Here is a 20,706-nt window from a genome sequence, read left to right on the forward strand (position 1 = left end):
ACCAGGCGCAACCCACTCCCTTCTAGAATCTCTATAGTACAAATAACCTGCAGCACACGCCTCGTTTATAATGTGTTAATGCATATCATTTACACCTCATTGTGGATGCTACTGTACCTGCTATAGGACTAAATAAGAAGGCAGAGTAAGACCTTCCCCACAGTCATATAGTGCCTGCAGAGCCCTTACAGTATCTTCCCTTTGACTTTGTATGTATTAATTGAAGCGTCTGTTAAAAAGAGCAGTGTTTTTGTTGCCAGTATTACAGCAAGCATCCCATGTTACTTTCCTACAAAGTGCATGCGATTATCAATGGCCAGGATTGTCTGCAACAGTCAGAGCCGTTAAACTGTGATCTGCTGAAAGCATGTGCATCAGCCAATGGGCTCACATTCAGCAGACAGTGGCATATTCATTACTATTGAAATAGGAATGTGGAAAGCATACATGAATACATGACATTTCAGGCAGGGGCTGGTGAACAAAGCCCACCTCGTTATCTTCTGCTTCACATGTCACTGTGAATGAATGGGATTGAGCTGCGTGTGTTTCTACAGCGTCACATGTCACTGAATGAATGCGATTGAGCTGCGTGTGTTTCTACAGCTTCACATGTCACTGTGAATGAATGGGATTGAGTTGCGTGTGTTTCTACAGCTTCACATGTCACTGTGAATGAATGGGATTGAGCTGCGTGTGTTTCTACAGCTTCACATGTCACTGTGAATGAATGGGATTGAGCTGCGTGTGTTTCTACAGCTTCACATGTCACTGTGAATGAATGGGATTGAGCTGCGTGTGTTTCTACAGCTTCACATGTCACTGTGAATGAATGGGATTGAGCTGCGTGTGTTTCTACAGCTTCACATGTCACTGTGAATGAATGGGATTGAGCTGCGTGTGTTTCTACAGCTTCACATGTCACTGTGAATGAATGGGATTGAGCTGCGTGTGTTTCTACAGCTTCACGTGTCACTGTGAATGAATGGGATTGAGCTGCGTGTGTTTCTACAGCGTCACATGTCACTGAATGAATGGGATTGAGCTGCGTATGTTTCTACAGCGTCACATGTCACTGAATGAATGCGATTGAGCTGCGTGTGTTTCTACAGCTTCACATGTCACTGTGAATGAATGGGATTGAGCTGCGTGTGTTTCTACAGCTTCACATGTCACTGTGAATGAATGGGATTGAGCTGCGTGTGTTTCTACAGCTTCACGTGTCACTGTGAATGAATGGGATTGAGCTGCGTGTGTTTCTACAGCGTCACATGTCACTGTGAATGAATGGGATTGAGCTGCGTGTGTTTCTACAGCTTCACGTGTCACTGTGAATGAATGGGATTGAGCTGCGTGTGTTTCTACAGCTTCACATGTCACTGTGAATGAATGGGATTGAGCTTCGTGTGTTTCTACAGCTTCACATGTTACTGTGAATGAATGGGATTGAGCTGCGTGTGTTTCTACAGCTTCACATGTCACTGTGAATGAATGGGATTGAGCTGCGTGTGTTTCTACAGCTTCACGTGTCACTGTGAATGAATGGGATTGAGCTGCGTGTGTTTCTACAGCGTCACATGTCACTGAATGAATGGGATTGAGCTGCGTGTGTTTCTACAGCGTCACATGTCACTGAATGAATGCGATTGAGCTGCGTGTGTTTCTACAGCTTCACATGTCACTGTGAATGAATGGGATTGAGCTGCGTGTGTTTCTACAGCTTCACGTGTCACTGTGAATGAATGGGATTGAGCTGCGTGTGTTTCTACAGCGTCACATGTCACTGTGAATGAATGGGATTGAGCTGCGTGTGTTTCTACAGCTTCACGTGTCACTGTGAATGAATGGGATTGAGCTGCGTGTGTTTCTACAGCTTCACATGTCACTGTGAATGAATGGGATTGAGCTTCGTGTGTTTCTACAGCTTCACATGTTACTGTGAATGAATGGGATTGAGCTGCGTGTGTTTCTACAGCTTCACATGTCACTGTGAATGAATGGGATTGAGCTGCGTGTGTTTCTACAGCTTCACGTGTCACTGTGAATGAATGGGATTGAGCTGCGTGTGTTTCTACAGCGTCACATGTCACTGAATGAATGGGATTGAGCTGCGTGTGTTTCTACAGCGTCACATGTCACTGAATGAATGCGATTGAGCTGCGTGTGTTTCTACAGCTTCACATGTCACTGTGAATGAATGGGATTGAGCTGCGTGTGTTTCTACAGCTTCACATGTCACTGTGAATGAATGGGATTGAGCTGCGTGTGTTTCTACAGCTTCACATGCTTCTGCAGTGTGCTTGTCACCAGCCCTGCAGTGGTTAAGCAGGCATGTTTGCTAAGAGTACTTCACAGATGAGCACTCTTACATTTATTTTTGTATCTGAAAGCAAGAATTTGACATAAGGGGTTGGTGGGTGGGTGTGATTAAGCACCTGGTGCTAATTGAATAACATTTTTTTTTTAAAAAAGCCCTGAATGTCAGGAGAGCCGTAAGTGACCCCAGGGCTCCCTGTCTGAGCTGCTTGTGGGGGGACATCAGACCACTTGAAGTGGATTGTGCTGTTCCTGCTTCATACAGGACCACCACAGGGGCGCCGGTACACTTTCAGTAAAGCTCAGAAAAGCGATCAGTTCCATTAAAGCAATGAAGTGAAGGAGCTGCCACTGTTGACAGCAACTAGTGGGAAGACTCCTACAGGTCCTGCTGGGAAATCACTGCTAATGAACTGGGAGCACAAAACAAGAACCGGGTGCAAGGGGTCGTTGCTCTGCTACGCTTGCTTGGAACGGGATCTCATCAGTTCAACAAGCTGGGCAAGGCTGAGTCTTCGTTTCTCCAAGCTGGGCAAGGCTGAGTCTTCGTTTCTCCAAGCTAGACAAGGCTGGGTCTTCATTTCTCCAAGCTAGGCAAGGCTGGGTCTTCGTTTCTCCAAGCTGGGCAAGGCTGAGTCTTCATTTCTCCAAGCTGGGCAAGGCTGAGTCTTCATTTCTCCAAGCTGGGCAAGGCTGAGTCTTCGTTTCTCCAAGCTGGGCAAGGCTGAGTCTTCATTTCTCCAAGCTGGGCAAGGCTGAGTCTTCGTTTCTCCAAGCTGGGCAAGGCTGAGTCTTCATTTCTCCAAGCTGGGCAAGGCTGAGTCTTCATTTCTCCAAGCTGGGCAAGGCTGAGTCTTCGTTTCTCCAAGCTAGGCAAGGCTGGGCCTTCGTTTCTCCAAGCTGGGCAAGGCTGGGTCTTCTCAGCAGTACTTTGGTGGTTGAGTGCATATGGCACTGAAGCTCTGTGGTGCTAGGGGGCATTGTGCTGTACAGAACCCATGTCTAGTCTGCTCCTTGGACATTAAATATCATTGAAGTAGAATAACAAGGGTGTTAATCCTGGTGCCCAGGCTTCAGTGTTCAGTCCCCCTTCCCATGCCATCCCTAAGCAAGCACAGACTTTAGAGCACAAAACGGTGACAGCTTGCATGTTCTGAATGCTCCCCATACAGTGCTAGCAATTTATGAGCTTCTTTAGTCCAGGCCCTCACAAGCACTGTTTTTTTATAGATGGTTCTTTTTTTCCAGTCACTTTTAAAGCAACACAGGTTTTATCACATTGATTTTAATCTGTGTCTGTTTTAACCTTGTAAAAAGCACAATTGACTTGGTGTTTTTAAATGTATTTCAAATGCTTTTAAAACAAAATGTATGTCTGTATGCATGAATGTCATCCTTAAAAGGAATGTAAAATGAATGAAAAAAGAATGGGTGTAAATGAAAAAATGTAAAATCTCAATAAAAGTGTATTCTGTAGTCCAGGCATTTATTACAGTGGTATTGCATTAGTGTGTTTCTATAGATGGGGCATTGCAGGTCAGTTTCATGGCAAGCCAAGGTACACATATGGGAAATGTGAGCCATCTAAAGGTTAATAATATGCAGTGCCGTGGAGCCAGAGCATCACATGATTCCTGTCCCCAGAGGTAGGGGTGACACTCCCAGTCCCCGTTTCACCCTGAGCCTCCTTCATTCCTGCTGGATCTCCGGATCAGGGCATGCGGAAGATCATTCTGCTGTCATGTAGATAAGGAGGGACAGAGCCACTGAATCAGATAAGGGGTACAGGGGGGCGTGGCCTGTGAGGCTCATAGTGCACAGGGGGGCCACACAAACCCGGGCCCTGCAGAGGGAGGCCAGACTGAGCAGAATGTGCAGCCAGCTACTGTATCCCCCTGATCTCCACTAGAGCAGCTGTGCCGGGCACTTGAGGATTCCAAGGCCACCCTGCCAGTTGCATTGCACTGCAATACATTTTAATTGGAATGTCCTGGAGCTAGCTAGCCAGACACTATTGCGATGTGAAGAGGCGTCTGAAAGTGAAATAGAAAACAGAATGTACTCAAACACACAATTTCCACCCCAGACTTTGTATTTAAATCAGGTCTATTCGAGACCAATTCAATGAACCTTTACCTGGGAAAGATGGTTTGAGGAGAATTCAAGCAGTAAACATTCAAGCAGCAAACATTCAAGCAGCAAACATTCAAGCACCATTCAAGCAGCAAACAAGGGTGCAAGTGGATCAGATCCATTTTTATTTGGACTCATCATTGATTCAATGTTAACAGAATAAAAATAAAAAAAATTACTCCCTGTGCTCTAATTTAATTAATTAATATTTTCCTAAAATGTTTTTTTCTTTCCTAGTTAAAGTTAATTGAATCGGGCCCTAATTGTGTCACAGAGCTTTCAGAGCACACAGCCATGCCTGCTGATGAAGCTGCTGGACATCAGCACAGAAGCCAGGGAGGCTGGTGTGAGAGTTAGACAGGTGCAAGGCTGTGCTCAGAAGCCAGGGACGCTGGTGTGAGAGTTAGACAGGTGCAATGCTGTGCTCAGAAGCCAGGGACGCTGGTGTGAGAGTTAGACAGGTGCAAGGCTTGAGTAGATGTTTTTTGTGGAGCTCTGTAATGATCCTGCAGTGACTCTGAACTGCAGCTAGGGTGAGTCACACTGCAGCTCTGTAATGATCCTGCAGTGACTCTGAACTGCAGCTAGGGTGAGTCACACTGCAGCTCTGTAATGATCCTGCAGTGACCCTGAACTGCAGCTAGGGTGAGTCACACTGCAGCTCTGTAATGATCCTGCAGTGACTCTGAACTGCAGCTAGGGTGAGTCACACTGCAGCTCTGTAATGATCCTGCAGTGACCCTGAACTGCAGCTAGGGTGAGTCACACTGCAGCTCTGTAATGATCCTGCAGTGACTCTGAACTGCAGCTAGGGTGAGTCACACTGCAGCTCTGTAATGATCCTGCAGTGACTCTGAACTGCAGCTAGGGTGAGTCACACTGCAGCTCTGTAATGATCCTGCAGTGACCCTGAACTGCAGCTAGGGTGAGTCACACTGCAGCTCTGTAATGATCCTGCAGTGACTCTGAACATAACACACTCACACTCAATCACACACAATCACACCTCCATGCTAGACTGGGTGACGACTTTTCCCATGCAGGTCAGTGCACCCCTCAGTAAGAGTGTTAGGAGCTGAACTCCTCTCTGTGCAGCTCTCCCGGGACCCTGGCTGTCATTCCAGTCCAATCAGAAGCTATTCCCTGTTAGTTATTAATGTTAATATCTCAGAGTTAGCATAACCTCTGACCACCAGCCCCCGGGGGGAATCACTTTCGCTTTATTAACAATGTAATTTACAGCAGAATTTCTCAGTGCAGGCTTTACCCTAAATCCCATCATTACAATGAACAGCATGTATCTGGAGGGTAATTCAAGCAATATGTAATGCCAGAGGACAGGTCCTCACATTTACACTGTAGGACACGATTCGAACCAATTCACAACACTTCTTCTCGTCTGTTACAGCACTGTCTCTAATGTTTTGATTTGCCTTGGCCACCTGAGTCCTGATATAGACTTTTGTATTGGATTAGTGTCTAGACCCCCCTCGCCATGGGCACCGCTGGGCAGTCTCTTAAAGATGTCAGATTGGCTGGGCGTGCTTCGGAGATCAAGTTGATAGATGATATCGATCAGGGAAGGTGTTGATTGATGACTGCAGTTGGTCAGCAGTGACTTCCAGCTGCACACGGGTCTGTAAAGCTGTAGGAGCTTCCAGAAGCGAAGGCCACTCAATCTCAGCACTAACACTCCTTCATCATGCTCAGTAAAAGAGCTGCAGCTGAAAGGAAGCCCGCCAGTGTATGAATGATAAACGGGGGAAGGGTTTGGGGTCAGTGCTCAATGCTTTATTGTCTGCCAGCACAGAGACACATTCACCACTCATTAGAATCTATTTGAAATCAGCTGTGCCCATGGGCACCATGTGACAGCCGCCTCCCCCCTCTAGTGGTTGGAAAGTATAATGACGGGGAATTACGGCCGGAAAACAAATTGAATACGTTCTTTTTTGAGTGGATATTGTAGCCGTCTGGACAGGACTGCAAAGTGACACCATTGTGCACTGCTTTAGTATCAGACTGGCACACAGAGATGTGACGAGCAATGTGACGAGCAATGATTTACTATTATTTAAAACAACCAGAAGGAGAGAGAGACAGGGAGGGAGAGATGGGGAGAGAGAGAAGGGGAGAGAGAGAACATGAGGGAGAGAGAAGGAGAGGGAGATAGGGAGATATATAGAGAGGCAGAGACAGCTGCCTCTGGGTAGTTAGTGATGTGTGTGTGCGTTCAGGAGGAAAAAGGTTCATTAAAATGTAAAGCGCGTTGCCATCAATACTCCGCTAACAAGAGTGCAATTCAATACCGGGAAGCTCTGAAACCCCATGACTGCTATCCTGGCTTTCACCACTCCACTGTCCCCAGGGTGTGGCTCTGTACATGACTGCTATCCTGACTCTCACCACTCCACTGCCCCTGGGGTGTGGCTCTGTACATGACTGCTATCCTGACTCTCACCACTCCACTGTCCCCGGGGTGTGGCTCTGTACATGACTGCTATCCTGACTCTCACCACTCCACTGCCCCCGGGGTGTGGCTCTGTACATGACTGCTATCCTGACTCTCACCACTCCACTGCCCCCGGGGTGTGGCTCTGTACATGACTGCTATCCTGACTCTCACCACTCCACTGCCCCCGGGGTGTGGCTCTGTACATCACTGCTATCCTAACTCTCACCACTCCACTGCCCCCGGGGCGTGGCTCTGTACATGACTGCTATCCTGACTCTCACCACTCCACTGCCCCCGGGGTGTGGCTCTGTACATCACTGCTATCCTAACTCTCACCACTCCACTGCCCCCGGGGTGTGGCTCTGTACATGACTGCTATCCTGACTCTCACCACTCCACTGCCCCCGGGGTGTGGCTCTGTACATGACTGCTATCCTGACTCTCACCACTCCACTGCCCCCGGGGTGTGGCTCTGTACATGACTGCTATCCTGACTCTCACCACTCCACTGCCCCCGGGGTGTGGCTCTGTACATGACTGCTATCCTGGCTCTCACCACTCCACTGCCCCCGGGGTGTGGCTCTGTACATGACTGCTATCCTGACTCTCACCACTCCACTGCCCCCGGAGTGTGGCTCTGTACATGACTGCTATCCTAACTCTCACCACTCCACTGCCCCCGGGGTGTGGCTCTGTACATGACTGCTATCCTAACTCTCACCACTCCACTGCCCCCGGGGTGTGGCTCTGTACATGACTGCTATCCTGACTCTCACCACTCCACTGCCCCCGGGGTGTGGCTCTGTACATGACTGCTATCCTGACTCTCACCACTCCACTGCCCCCGGGGTGTGGCTCTGTACATGACTGCTATCCTGACTCTCACCACTCCACTGCCCCCGGGGTGTGGCTCTGTACATGACTGCTATCCTGACTCTCACCACTCCACTGCCCCCGGGGTGTGGCTCTGTACATGACTGCTATCCTAACTCTCACCACTCCACTGCCCCCGGGGTGTGGCTCTGTACATGACTGCTATCCTGACTCTCACCACTCCACTGCCCCCGGGGTGTGGCTCTGTACATGACTGCTATCCTGACTCTCACCACTCCACTGCCCCCGGGGTGTGGCTCTGTACATGACTGCTATCCTGACTCTCACCACTCCACTGCCCCCGGGGCGTGGCTCTGTACATGACTGCTATCCTGACTCTCACCACTCCACTGCCCCCGGAGTGTGGCTCTGTACATGACTGCTATCCTGGCTCTCACCACTCCACTGCCCCCGGGGTGTGGCTCTGTACATGACTGCTATCCTGGCTCTCACCACTCTACTGCCCCCGGGGCGTGGCTCTGTACATGACTGCTATCCTGACTCTCACCACTCCACTGCCCCCAGGGTGTGGCTCTGTACATGCTTGCCTGTGTGCTTTGTGCTTTTATTATAGCACCCCCTATCCCCACCTGTGGTAACTAGCATTTGTTTTTCCTGTTGCTACACACCGTTAATTCTTCAGATACTACAGCTGAACTGCCCGGCCCTGCTTAATTCAATCACCCTGTATGAAGTAAGCAGGCATCTATTTATTTATTGATTCATTCATTTATTTCTTGTCTCTGGTTTCCCAGTGCAGAATGTTAAGGCCGACTTGTTCAGAGAGTTAATCACAAACAGACAGAGGTTTTGATATCCTGTGCAGTGCAATGCACAGTGTGGGTTCAGTGTGCTAGCTAGACACAGTCCACTGCTCCATTCTGTATCCACGCACTCCACTGATTCAGAGGCGCTCAGGAACTGGGAAAGGGATGGGCATTTCCTCTTTTTCTTTCAGAACTTTCTGTTCTTTATTAAAGCGAGAAAAAAGAGTCCTGCCAACAAAAAAACAGCTTATCCTCTCCTCTCTGCCCCGTCACCCCCTCCCTCTCCTTCCTCCCCGCCTCCTTTCTGAGAGTCACAGCATAGCCGTTTATCTGAGCGCACACTGCAGCAGTCTGTGTGTGTGTGTATCTGTGGTCTCTGAGTCTTGAAGGCTGTGTGTGTGTGTCTGTGGTCTCTGAGTCTTGAAGGCTGTGTGTGTGTTTGTATGTTTTTATATTATTAAAGAGACAGACCTGAGAGCAGGACAGAGCCTTTTCTTTCCGCTGGATTTACCACAGAGGAGTTTGAGATCCTTGTGAAGGTAGGTGCCAGACGCTGCTTTCGCTTTCTTTCAGGTTTCTTCAAGTTTCTTTAAGGAGGGATTCAGTTACCAAGGTACCGCTACTTGTAAAGTTGCTCAAGCTGGGGGTTTGTGATTATGAGACCAGCACAGGCAGCATTACCAGTCAGAGCCTGCCCTTCAAATCTGTTCAAGATGTAGCTGAAGAAAGCATCTTCTTTTTAGGGAGGGCCTCTCTCCGTTTATAGGGTTAGGAGGAACTGCTGGAGCTGAGAACTGGAGAGCTCCACAAGAGGGAAGAAGTGACACAGACACACCTGTCCACTGTACTGTCTTAGTGAGGGTATTGCATTGACACATCTGTCCACTGTACTATCTTAGTGAGGACATCGCATTGACACACCTGTCCACTGTACTGTCTTAGTGAGGACATTGCATTGACACATCTGTCCACTGTACTGTCTTAGTGAGGACATTGCATTGACACACCTGTCCACTGTACTGTCTTTGTGAGGACATTGCATTGACACCCATTAGTTTCCTAACTGCAATTATTTTATAACCTCTATTAATTATGTTTCCCAAAAGTCAGGGCAAGAGTAAAGGGGGAACTCTTTCGCACATGAGTTTTGCCCTCACTTTGTTGGTGTATATACTTCTCTAGCAGAGTGAGGTGGACAGTGTTTTCACATTTCACTCTGCGTGTGTTTGTGGAGAGAGAGCAGCACGGTAACACTTAACCTAACTGCCCTTGTAACACTATTGCAACACAGATGACTTTTCTTGTCTATTTTTGTAGCTTTGTTTTACAGAAGCTGTGTTGAGACAGGATTAGCTTGTTTTGCACTGGTCTCAGATGCTCTTAGATAGCAGCATGTTTCTTTGAATGAGGCACATACTGTGAGTGTTTTCAATACTCCAGTCACTTCTTTCTGTGTGCAGCCTGTGAAAGTGGGTCTTTTACCTCGGTTTCCTGTGTTTCTCTGCCTGGGGCCCTTGTGATTTCAGAGAAGTTGCGAATGACATCAGCTGGTTCTGGGGAGGGGGAGTGAGTGGGGGTACACGCAGCTCCTGTGTGCTGGGGACGTGGGAGTTAGTGGGGGTACACGCAGCTCCTGTGTGCTGGGGGATGGGGACTGAGTGGGGGTACATGCAGCTCCTGTGTGCTGGGGGATGGGGAGTGAGTGGGGGTACACGCAGCTCCTGTGTGCTGGGGGATGGGGAGTGAGTGGGGGTACACACAGCTCCTGTGTGCTGGGGGATGGGGAGTGAGTGGGGGTACACGCAGCTCCTGTGTGCTGGGGACGGGGGAGTGAGTGGGGGTACACGCAGCTCCTGTGTGCTGGGGGATGGGGAGTGAGTGGGGGTACACGCAGCTCCTGTGTGCTGGGGGATGGGGAGTGAGTGGGGGTACACGCAGCTCCTGTGTGCTGGGGGATGGGGAGTGAGTGGGGGTACATGCAGCTCCTGTGTGCTGGGGGATGGGGAGTGAGTGGGGGTACATGCAGCTCCTGTGTGCTGGGGATGGGGGAGTGAGTGGGGGTACACGCAGCTCCTGTCTTTAACGAAAGAAGCAAATGAAGATATTTAAAACATAGAAAAAAAAACAATTACAGATATTTCTCACTAGTTTGAAAGGATTCTCATACTGCGTGCTGGTAGGTGTCTCATTGCCCTGTGAAACTGACACACATCTCCCTCTGCTTGAGCTGCCCAGATGGTTTCTGTTCTGTAAGCTTGCTGTTTAATCAGCCTTCTGCATGCTGCCTTGTACTCAGCACAGTAACACAGCAGTCGAACCCTTTCTGCCAATGCCCGGCACGCTCCCTCTCCATGAATACCCACATTCCTGTGCAATAATAAGCAGCTCTCCTCTCTGCCGAACACTAGCAGTCCCTCCACAGCGCTTTATTGTTTGCTGAAGAAACCCCACTGGTGCTGGCCTGTAATTAGGTTTGTTCATTGCAAACATTGTTCTCTGCAAAGTAAAACAGGCAATCATGATTTCCTAGCTTGATGTGCTTGTAATTGTTGAGGGTATGTGATTACATTAGAAAACAGGCCAGAATATCCCCAAGTTTTCTTTTCTAATTGTGGCACTATGGGTGGGATTGGCTAGTCCTTGCGGCTGTGTTAGTTCAAATGAGGAGGTGTTTTAGAGTTGCTATTCATCCCCCTTCTGAAGCATTACACTGGTTTTATTATTTTGCCTTTGCTTCACAATTGAGCTCTTACGGTGTCTTTGCGATCTGAGCCGGGACTCTATTGAACAGAATCATGTCCAATTCCCTTCATCTTCCCCAAAACAAGTTTGGCAGCTACAGGGTTAAGGGATTGCAGTTGTATGACTTTTTCTCAGAGTCACAAACATCCTTATTTTGAGAACCAGGCTGTGTTGAGCCAGAGTGAATCCCAGTTCCCTGACTGGGCTGACCACAGATACTGGGCTAGCTGAAGACTTCCAGATGGCCAAACTGAACGCTGTTTCAAACAGCATGGCAGCTGGGATTGTTTGCATTCAAGTCTGGAATCATATTTCTTAACCTAAACTAACGTGATAACAAAGTACAATTTCTGAACGTTTTCAAATAGTTCACATTCCAGTTTTATTGTTTTAGTGCTAATTAAAAGTTCTGGAATCTGAAATATGGTATCTAATTTACCCCCAGAGAAGGTACAGCAAAGGAAACAATACTGTACTTGGCACCCTCTGAACAGCATCCAGTGTCTCTTTAAAAACAAGTCCTCAAGACGCTCTGCTGCAGTTCAGTGTGCGGAGAGTCTGGCACCCGCTTCACAGAGCTGTCAGGTACAATACACATACCTTCAATACCAGGCAGCCTTACCTTGGCTAACAACAACATAACATCCAATTCATATCCTTTTGATCATACCATGCAGAGCTCCAGGGCCCTGTCATTGCAGAAGAATGCTGGAGCTGTATTGGGGAGGGGAGTCTGTGTTGAGAAATCAGTTGAATGTACAATTCCCATGGTAAGAGTTGTCTGAACCACAAAAGAGACCACATTTTGACTGTTGGCTGACGTAAGTTCCATACATACATTTCAATTGGCAATAGATTGTTCTTATGCGGTTAGTTAAAAAAAAACAACCAAAAAAATGTTTTTGCATTTTTCTTTTATCATTTTCTGTAAATCTCGACAGAAAAAACTGGAAGGAATTGAAAACAAAAGCAATATAAACCCATAAAGGTGAGCTCAAAGTATATTCAAATACTTCTGTGTTTGCTCTTTAGCTGTGTGGGTAGCATACACTAAGTCATGTCATTGCAACAGCTCCCTTATAAAAGTTATACATAGTAAAAAAGTTACTATGCAAAAGCATAGTAAAGCACAGCAAAGCAATGTAAAGAACAGTGAGGTATGGTAAAGTGTATTAATTAACATGGTAAAAGCAGGTAAAAGTGCAAAAATGCTGTGCAAAAACACCACGGTAAACTTGGTTTGGTACTTTTGATATATTCAACACCATTTGTTTTTCTGGAGAAACTTATTTTATACCACGTTGAACTCATTCAATTTCATTTGCCCCAAAACAAGCATTTACATTCTGACTTCAAATTTTACTAAAACAAGATCTAGTTTTGATTCTGCTTATTGCATTGAATCATGACTGTCTTACATTGCCATCTACTATGTGTTAGCTTGCTTTAGCCTGTACTGCTACGGGGAAAGAAAACATGTTTAGGAACCTGCTGATGGGATAACATTAAAGGCTGGTAGTCCTAGAATCTACCAAAGGTGATAGCCCTGCATGAAACAAATGCTGAGGTCATGGAGTAGTCATGCATTAGCACATGCAGGCGTTGGCTATTGCATCCCCACTGACCTATGGTGATGCACATTTTAAACACACAGGTTCAGCCCAGAAACACGCTGTACAAAATGATCCCACTTCCCATGCTTACACAAGGAACTTCACATGAGTCACATCGAGTCACATCCCCAATCTGAAACAGCTACTATTTCTGGGGCTGAGAAGGTCAGCCTCTTTCCACATACCCAGAATGAGCTTCTGCACATTTTGTCACCACAAGAACACACACTACTGCTCTGTTGTAGGGTGAGTTCCTGTTTCAAGTGGTTTTGTTGTGATATGAATGTGAATGTGAAAGCTCAGAACAACATGTCAGCTGGATTTCTGGATGTGCAAAATAAAAGAAACTCTGCGGGTGCCTTTTGCACCCACGTGGAACAGACTGCAAGGAGCAGAAACAGTCTAGCTTGGTTATTTCTTAAGCTGGAGCCCTCGCTTCACTGCTGTGTAAGCATTCCGTGTAGCAAGACCTAAGAAGGTGCATCACATTGTCAAGACTTTTCATGAAGAATATGTCTGCACTCTGAATCCAAAGTCCTTGTAATCTCCTCAAAGACGTTTAATGTGCACTTTTGTACACGTTTGAGTTGCACACACTGGCACCGACAACTAGCCACTGCACCCTGTTTATAAGTATAAAGCACACATTATACATACAGTGCACATAGTCTGCCATCACCGACTTGGGAGTTCAAAGTGGCAGTGTTGTTCCATCATTCAAACCACACACACAGCACAATATTGGTAGTTTTCTGATACCACTGTTCAGGCCAGGGGAGAGGTAGATGGGATTGATTGTCTGCGGTTTGGCATCATCACCACCCCCCGCCTGCTGGCAACATTAGCCTGCATGTCAATTTGCTGGAAGAGCAGCCTTTATAGTGCTACGATGGAATACACAAGCAAACTGGTCAATAGCAGTGGGAGAGATAATTGAAAGCACTTTGGGGAGATGATGGATAGAGTGATGCTACAGTGAGTTTGGGAGTGGAGGGGAGCAGACACCTGAGGAGGGACAGTCAGGTAGTTCAAAGCCTTTAATGGACACTGGCATGCAAGCTTTCTTTAAACAGGATGGGATTTTAGTACAGTGGGTGCGGGGGAAACAAGCACAAGAGCAAATGGAAAAGCTGCCTCCTATGTTAGTCATAAGCACATGCTGGGCATGGTTCACTTGTGTGCTTGCATTCTATAAAAACCATTCCTACTGACAACTAGTCACTACACCCTGTTAATAATCTTTCTGCTTCCACTGCACACCCACCTGCATGATCACAGGCCTGTAGTATGTGATATACCATCCTTCAAACCACACACAACACAATGCCTTTTGTTTTTGTCATACCACTGTTCACGGAGAGGTGATTGGTCTGTGTTCTGGAATCGTCACCAAACCCCACAGTATCCAGTGTATTCATATTTGTGTTGACTCATGGCTAATGATCACTCAGCGCATGATGGCTTAATGATCTTCAGCAGGGTTCATTGTTCTATTTTGAACTTGTTTTCCTGTGGTGTGTTTTTAGAAGTGTCCAGTGAGTCCTGATCTGGCACTGGTTTTGTTTGGGTGTTGCTGGTTCTCTGTCATGCAGATACAGCAGCTTTTTAAAACTTCAGTTAGAGCATGAACCTCTGGTTTAGAGGTGTTAGGGTTAGGGTTAGGGTTAGGGTTAGGGTTGGGGTTAGGGTTGGGTTAGGACCTCTGCTTAGAGGTGTTATGGTTCAGCAGCTAGTTCACACCTCCAGACGGGTCAATAGTTTGGCAAGACAGAGTTTATTTCTCCTCCTCCAGCACTGGCAGTGAATGACAGTAACTCTGACCTCATTCTTCCAGTTCATGATGTTTCTTTGCCTTCGAATGAGACTGATGAGCTTTAAAAATAACTAAATAAACCTTTCCGTTAACACACTGGCATGTAATACTTATCAAAGTGCAGAACCTGTGTGCCTGACAAAACTGTTAGTAATATATACAGTAATGAAAATCTGTTTTCTATTTCTGTAACTTTATAGTGCAGTCTGAATGCAGTGGATTTCTCTGTTTTTTCCCCACTGAGCTGCCATCCTCTGCAGTTAAACCACAGCAGTGTGTCTCACACCACTGTGTGTGCTGAAGACAGTGGAAGCAGGCACTGACAAATGAGACAGTTTTAAAGGCAAGGAGTCATGCTCCAGTGCTGCTCCTGATTTACAGCATCTGCTAATTAATTCTGAGCTTTAGGAGAAGCAGACCAAGATTTCATGCCCTCTGGTTCAGTTCCAGAGCTGTTGTTCCAAGCGGGATGTGGTAGGATGAAATATTCCCAGCAGAGTTTCAATTCGCTGCATGCCTGCTGTCGTATTGAGAAGAGGAACTGCCAGAACTGCAGGCAAAGAAGCAGTTTTATTAACTCTGCAAAGACAAACGTGCTCCAATTAGCACTGCAATGTGTTGAAGGACAACACAGCTGGTATTAAATGTATCACAAGATGTGTTGTTCCGTAACACAAACTGTGTGTTTTCTGTAATCAAACACAATTTTTTCCCCAATGTACCGGGGGCAAATAAATAACAGCTCTCTAAAATGAATGGCATGTAATGCTGGAGGGTGCCCTCTGAACTGAACTGCAGACAAGAATAAAAGTAGATGGATCCTGGTACCAAAACGATTTCCATTTAGAGTATTTTGAATAGGGGGGTATTTACAGATACTGTATGCAAAGGCAGAAGTCCACTAACCCTTAGCTGTTCTCTGTGTGCACCCCGACTAATCTTCCTGGATCAATCTGGCAGCTCCTGGGTTCTCTTTATCAGCAACCCAATCTGGGTTAAACCATCCCCAGCACACGGGGCCTGCTCCAATTGTGTGGCCCTGTGCTGTTTGAAAAAACAGACTGCCTGTTCACCTTCTAACAACAGCTCGGGTTTCAGCTGTGTAACATGAACTAATTCCTATTGACAATTACCAGGAAAGCAAAGCCTTCCTGTGCCGTTCATGTGGTTCAGTTACTGCTGTTAATGTGAGTGCTGTAAATAACTTTGAAGCTTCACATTGCAGATGTGGTTCTCAATTAGGCTGACAGTTAGTGGTAAGCACTTACACCTGGGGCAGCGACATTACAGCGAGATCATTGACTGCAGAGAGGAGTTAAGTGCACTAGGATAAAAGGCAACTCCGCCATACAAAAAACAAGCTCAATTATTTAACGTGATGCAGCCTGAACAGTGTAGTAAAGCTTTTAAAAACCTTCCCTTCCCAGCCTCGCAGCATGCTCAGGGTTCAAGGTTCAATGCAGGGTCTTCAGATGGTTGCTTGTCTCTATAGTGACGTGTTCTCACATCCATGCTTGAAGTTCCAGGCTAGTTAGTTTGCTCTCCCTCATCAGCATCTGAATGCCGAGGACTGGAGCCAGCAGGAGTCGAGTGCTTCAAGCAGCAAACTGTCACGGCTCCTAAAACAACATCTTTGGATATTCGTCCAGTTCCATTGGTGTCCTGCTCCTGAACTTGGTAATTGATTACTTTGGTTTTAATTCCCAATGTGTGCATGAGGGCTTGGCTCAGTCAACTCCAAACAGTACACAGACGGTCTGTACAGCCCGGAGCCGAGGGGTTGTTTTTACAGAACCAGAATCTCCGAAAATAATCTGCGTGTGTTTGTGTTAGCCAGGTTGTACCGTGCTTCACATGAATCAGATTCAATGATAATCGTTTTGTGCAATTATCTGTTATCTTGCTTTTACTACGTTTATATTATTCATTTGCATGAAATCGTCTGCTCGTCAATTAATCAAGGGAGCTTGTTATTGCCATGGTCAATTTAAGTGAGGCTGTGTGGTCCAGTGGTTAAAGAAAAGGGCTTGGAACCAGGAGGTCCCTGGTTTAAATCCCACCTCAGCCACTGACTCACTGTGTGACCCTGAGCAAGTCACTTAACCTCCTTGTGCTCTGTCTTTCGTAATTGTAAGTGACTCTGCAGCTGATGCATAGTTCACACACCCTAGTCTCTGTAAGTTGTCTTGGATAAAGGCGTCTGCTAAATAAACTAATAATAATAATAATAATAATAATAATAATAATAATAATAATAATAATAATAATAAAGTAACATTTTTGGCCAAATAGTTTCCAGAACACCCAACATTGTTTCAAGTCTTTTATTTGGTCAGTGTGTCGGTTACACTGATTTTGAGTGGAAGTATTACTGTGCTCAACACATTTTATAGCTGGTCTTCATCCTAGTGTAAGTGGGCACAGTATTCTTGCAGTTTTTCCATGCCTTTACCTTATTTTAACATGGTTTGACATGTTTTTTTTTTGGTATGTTTTACAATACCTCTCTGAGCTTTACCATTCCCAGAGGGTGATGGTCAGGATTTGAAAATTGACTCCCTGGCCTTCAGTGGAGAAGCCTTTGATGTGAGCACACTGAGAGTCAGTTTCCTTTACTGACATCACTGGAGCCGCCTGCTGGACACTGAGAACATTACATGTGAATTAACTCAGGAGCCACCAGCAGGACAATAGAAAAACACATTGGCTCATATTTCATTATTGTTACATTGTTTTATGCATTTGCCTTTGAAATGACACATTTCTGCCCATTTTGATGTGGGGTCTTCCTCCTCTGCAGATGTCCAGTAGAAACACAGGGCCATCAGGGAGAGCAGAGATCTTACAGGAGTGGCGGAGGGTCCCATAGGACCCTCAATTAATCCTGTAACTGAGGGGCACTCATTTATTTTAGTGACCGTCCAAAATTTTTGGTTACAGCAAGGTCAAGATCCGGAGCACATTTAGAATGGTCTAATACTCACAGTAAGTGGGAGAAGTGACGGGTGCTCAAGAGCCTTGAGTCACAGGTGAGCTCAGCAAGATCAATACAGAGACACAAAGGTTTGCATGAGTCAGATCAGAGCGCTGATATTAAAATGAATATGTTCGTCTTGGACACATAATGTGATCTGCAGATACTTAAGACAGGAAACGTGGGGTAAGCCTGACTTGGATCGCAGAATTTGACAATTTTAATCGCCAATGCAGTCAGCATACTCCTTGCTAAGCGTTGCACACACAGCTCGTGGAATGATGCGATATCTGTGGTGGCCGCGGTTCTGTCCGTTGCGCTACCATTGCTTGCAAAGTGAAGTTTCTTGCACACAAGTGGTACAGTACGGTATCTTATTGTGTGCTTTCCCTGAGTCAGGAGCTGCTGAGACTGTTGACTTGTACATTTTGTTTCTGCTGCTTGCTATCACACGACACCTACTGTACTCTCACATACCACACTCTCATAAGAACTATGCTGTCTGAGAAATTCACAGCATTTACAATGTGGATGCAAGTAAAAACTCAGATTGGCATATGACTTAGCGGTCCGGTCAAAATGTATTGCGGTCCGAATTCGGACCCGAGTCCGTCTTTTGAGTTCCGTGCTCTAGGTTATGTAAAGCTGTTTCTTGCGGTTTCTTTTTTTTTCCAATGAGAATTCCTGTGCCGGTGCCAGTGCACCTCAGCCTGTGTGGTTTGTGTGTCGAGGAAACTCTAGAAGGTTGACATGAGAGTGGCCAGCTGTGTGCTTGTTTCTCTTCCCACCCTCCCTCCCTCTCTGAACCGCATTCCTCTCTCACACCATGGAAACCCTAAGAGACTCTCTGTTGCTCCTCACTTTGCAGATGTCGAACTACAAGCGTGCGACTTTCGAGGACGACGATGTCCCAGACATCCCTGCCGATGGTGCAGCTTCCCCGGACTGCGTGGAGGTGAGTGGGGGAGTGGGGGGAGGGGGGGGGGAGGGGGTTACAGATTCCTACTTATCTAGATGTCCTGCCAGCTATCCAGTTTAATAACTCGGTATACAATTCTATTTGAATGGAATGTTTAACTCTCTGGCTCGAGGCAGCAGTTCGGGAGTGTTTCAGAGGACTTGATCAGTCATGTATCTTTTTACAAGGTATATTGAGGAGGGCACAATTCAGCCTTTAAATGTGCCACTAGTGCCCTCTACGGTACTGGCTGCCTGTTCTCAGCAGCGCTTTCTGACCATGCCTTCCGTTAGTGTTGACTATATACTCACCTGCGTAGACATGTGGTATTAATAATCTGAATCTAGATGATACTGGATTGGATTGCACCAGCTCCTGTGTGAATGTTCTGTTCCTCGACAGTCAAGTCTAGGAGTCTGGCTTCCTCTCATTGTCTGCAGCGAATGACGGCTCTGTGCCAGAGACTGCTGCTGTTGTGCAGGCCTTCTTGAGCTGATCCAATCACTCTGCTGGAACAATACAAGCAACACAACCGCAATCACCCCCCTGCCTGGCATTGCTAGCGGTCCCCTGTCTGCTCCATGTTTGTTTAAGTTTGTTTAAGACAGGAGAAGTGAGCGCTATTGAGAGCCTCAGTCACCAACATTCCTCAGGGCCATTGCAGAGCTGGAGAATGGGAGGTTTTTTGTTAACAAAAAGGTCATGTATTGCAATAACATTCTTACTCTTTTTAAGAGCTGATGGGTGGTTCTTGTACTGCAGGGCTCAGAGCTTTTCTTTTCATTGGCTGTCAGTTAACTCTCTCCAGAGCGCTCATTAACTGAATGACTGATGAGTTGGCTACAGTTGCTCCTGAAAGCTGGCTGGACAGCACTTAGGCAGGCTCCTCTACGGTTCAGTGTTATTCAGATATACAGACTTGCATGTAGGGTTGCTGTTCAGAGCACCTCACTCAGTATGCAAACACGTCCAGTAGTAATTACTTGTTTTGTTCTAAAAAAATTAATTGATCAAACTGATAATCGTTTTTTTTTTAAATCAGCTACATTAAGTATATGAAGTTTTAATGAAGTAGCTGATAACTGTCAAATCTCCTGTCTCTAATGACTCTTGGGCTGCAGAGTACAGCTGCTCCTCTCTGCCTTAGCTGTGGGTTACACAAGACTGGTGGGTGGCAGGGAGGCAGAAAGGTAGAAGAGCTCAGCGGTGCCAGTAACCACAGGAGGAGAGAAGTAAACATGTACTTAAGCACATAATCTGTTGGGACTGGCTTCCCCTTCCCATTCTGCATCGATTCAATAAACCACCGCTGGCTACCCTGGGAGGATGATGAAGATTGTCAGTAGTTCTGTGGCTTTCTGACTCTGTGACAGTGTTGAAGATTGTCAGTAGTTCTGTGGCTTTCTGACTCTGTGACAGTGTTGAAGATTGTCAGTAGTTCTGTGGCTTTCTGACTCTGTGACAGTGTTGAAGATTGTCATTAGTTCTGTGGCTTTCTGACTCTGTGACAATGTTGAAGATTGTCAGTAGTTCTGTGGCTTTCTGACTCTGTGACAGTGTTGAAGATTGTCAGTAGTTCTGTGACAAAAAAAACAAACACAAAAGCCACAAAAAGCATTCATGGTTCTTCTTTGGATTTGAACAGGGTGCTGTGCAGATTACTGCCACCTTCATCTTTGATGTCCTTTGATTGGGAGGCCTTGATGTGCCATTAGTAATTTGGAAGTGATCAGTGAGTTTGCAGATGAGATCTGACAGTGGAGGCAGGGTACACTAGTCAAGAAAGCTGGTTTCAAAGCAGACTTCAGTATGACAGAGAAGTGCCCCGAGTCTCAGTGAGAGCCATACTGACACACTCCTCCTCGGGGCCTGAATAAATGGAACTCAAACAGAACAAAAGCCAAACTAAACATCTAGGAAAACACTTCCCACAGTCCAGGCTCTTAAACCACGGGCAACATAACATCCTCAATTCAGAGAAGGGCTGCATCTCACTCATTAAGGAGATCACGGGGCAGAACAGCGTCTTGCTCATCAGTTCTGTCCCAGGAAGGGACGAGAG

The 20,706-nt window shown here is 46.4% G+C and overlaps 1 protein-coding gene across 8 annotated transcripts in view; it reads left to right on the forward strand.

Annotated features, from left to right (window-relative positions):
• Window positions 1-20,706, forward strand: part of LOC117423531 (endothelin-converting enzyme 2-like) — a 42,410-nt gene that overhangs the window by 1,336 nt on the left and 20,368 nt on the right. For 5 of the 8 annotated variants that reach the window (XR_004547800.3, XR_009307605.1, XR_009307606.1 and 2 more), the window contains exon 1: window positions 18,513-18,641. Coding sequence is in view for 4 of the 8 variants with exons in the window: in XM_034039470.3 (XP_033895361.3) it covers window positions 18,513-18,641 (129 nt within the window). In the remaining 4 variants the exon portion in view is untranslated. Of the gene's footprint in view, window positions 1-8,881; window positions 9,084-16,276; window positions 16,390-18,512; window positions 18,642-20,706 lie in introns of those variants that run through there. The other 3 variants (XM_034039472.3, XM_058990465.1, XM_034039471.3) reach the window with 3 other exon arrangements.

This window comes from Acipenser ruthenus, chromosome 17 (assembly GCF_902713425.1).
Source record: "Acipenser ruthenus chromosome 17, fAciRut3.2 maternal haplotype, whole genome shotgun sequence".
NCBI classification, from domain to species: domain Eukaryota; kingdom Metazoa; phylum Chordata; class Actinopteri; order Acipenseriformes; family Acipenseridae; genus Acipenser; species Acipenser ruthenus.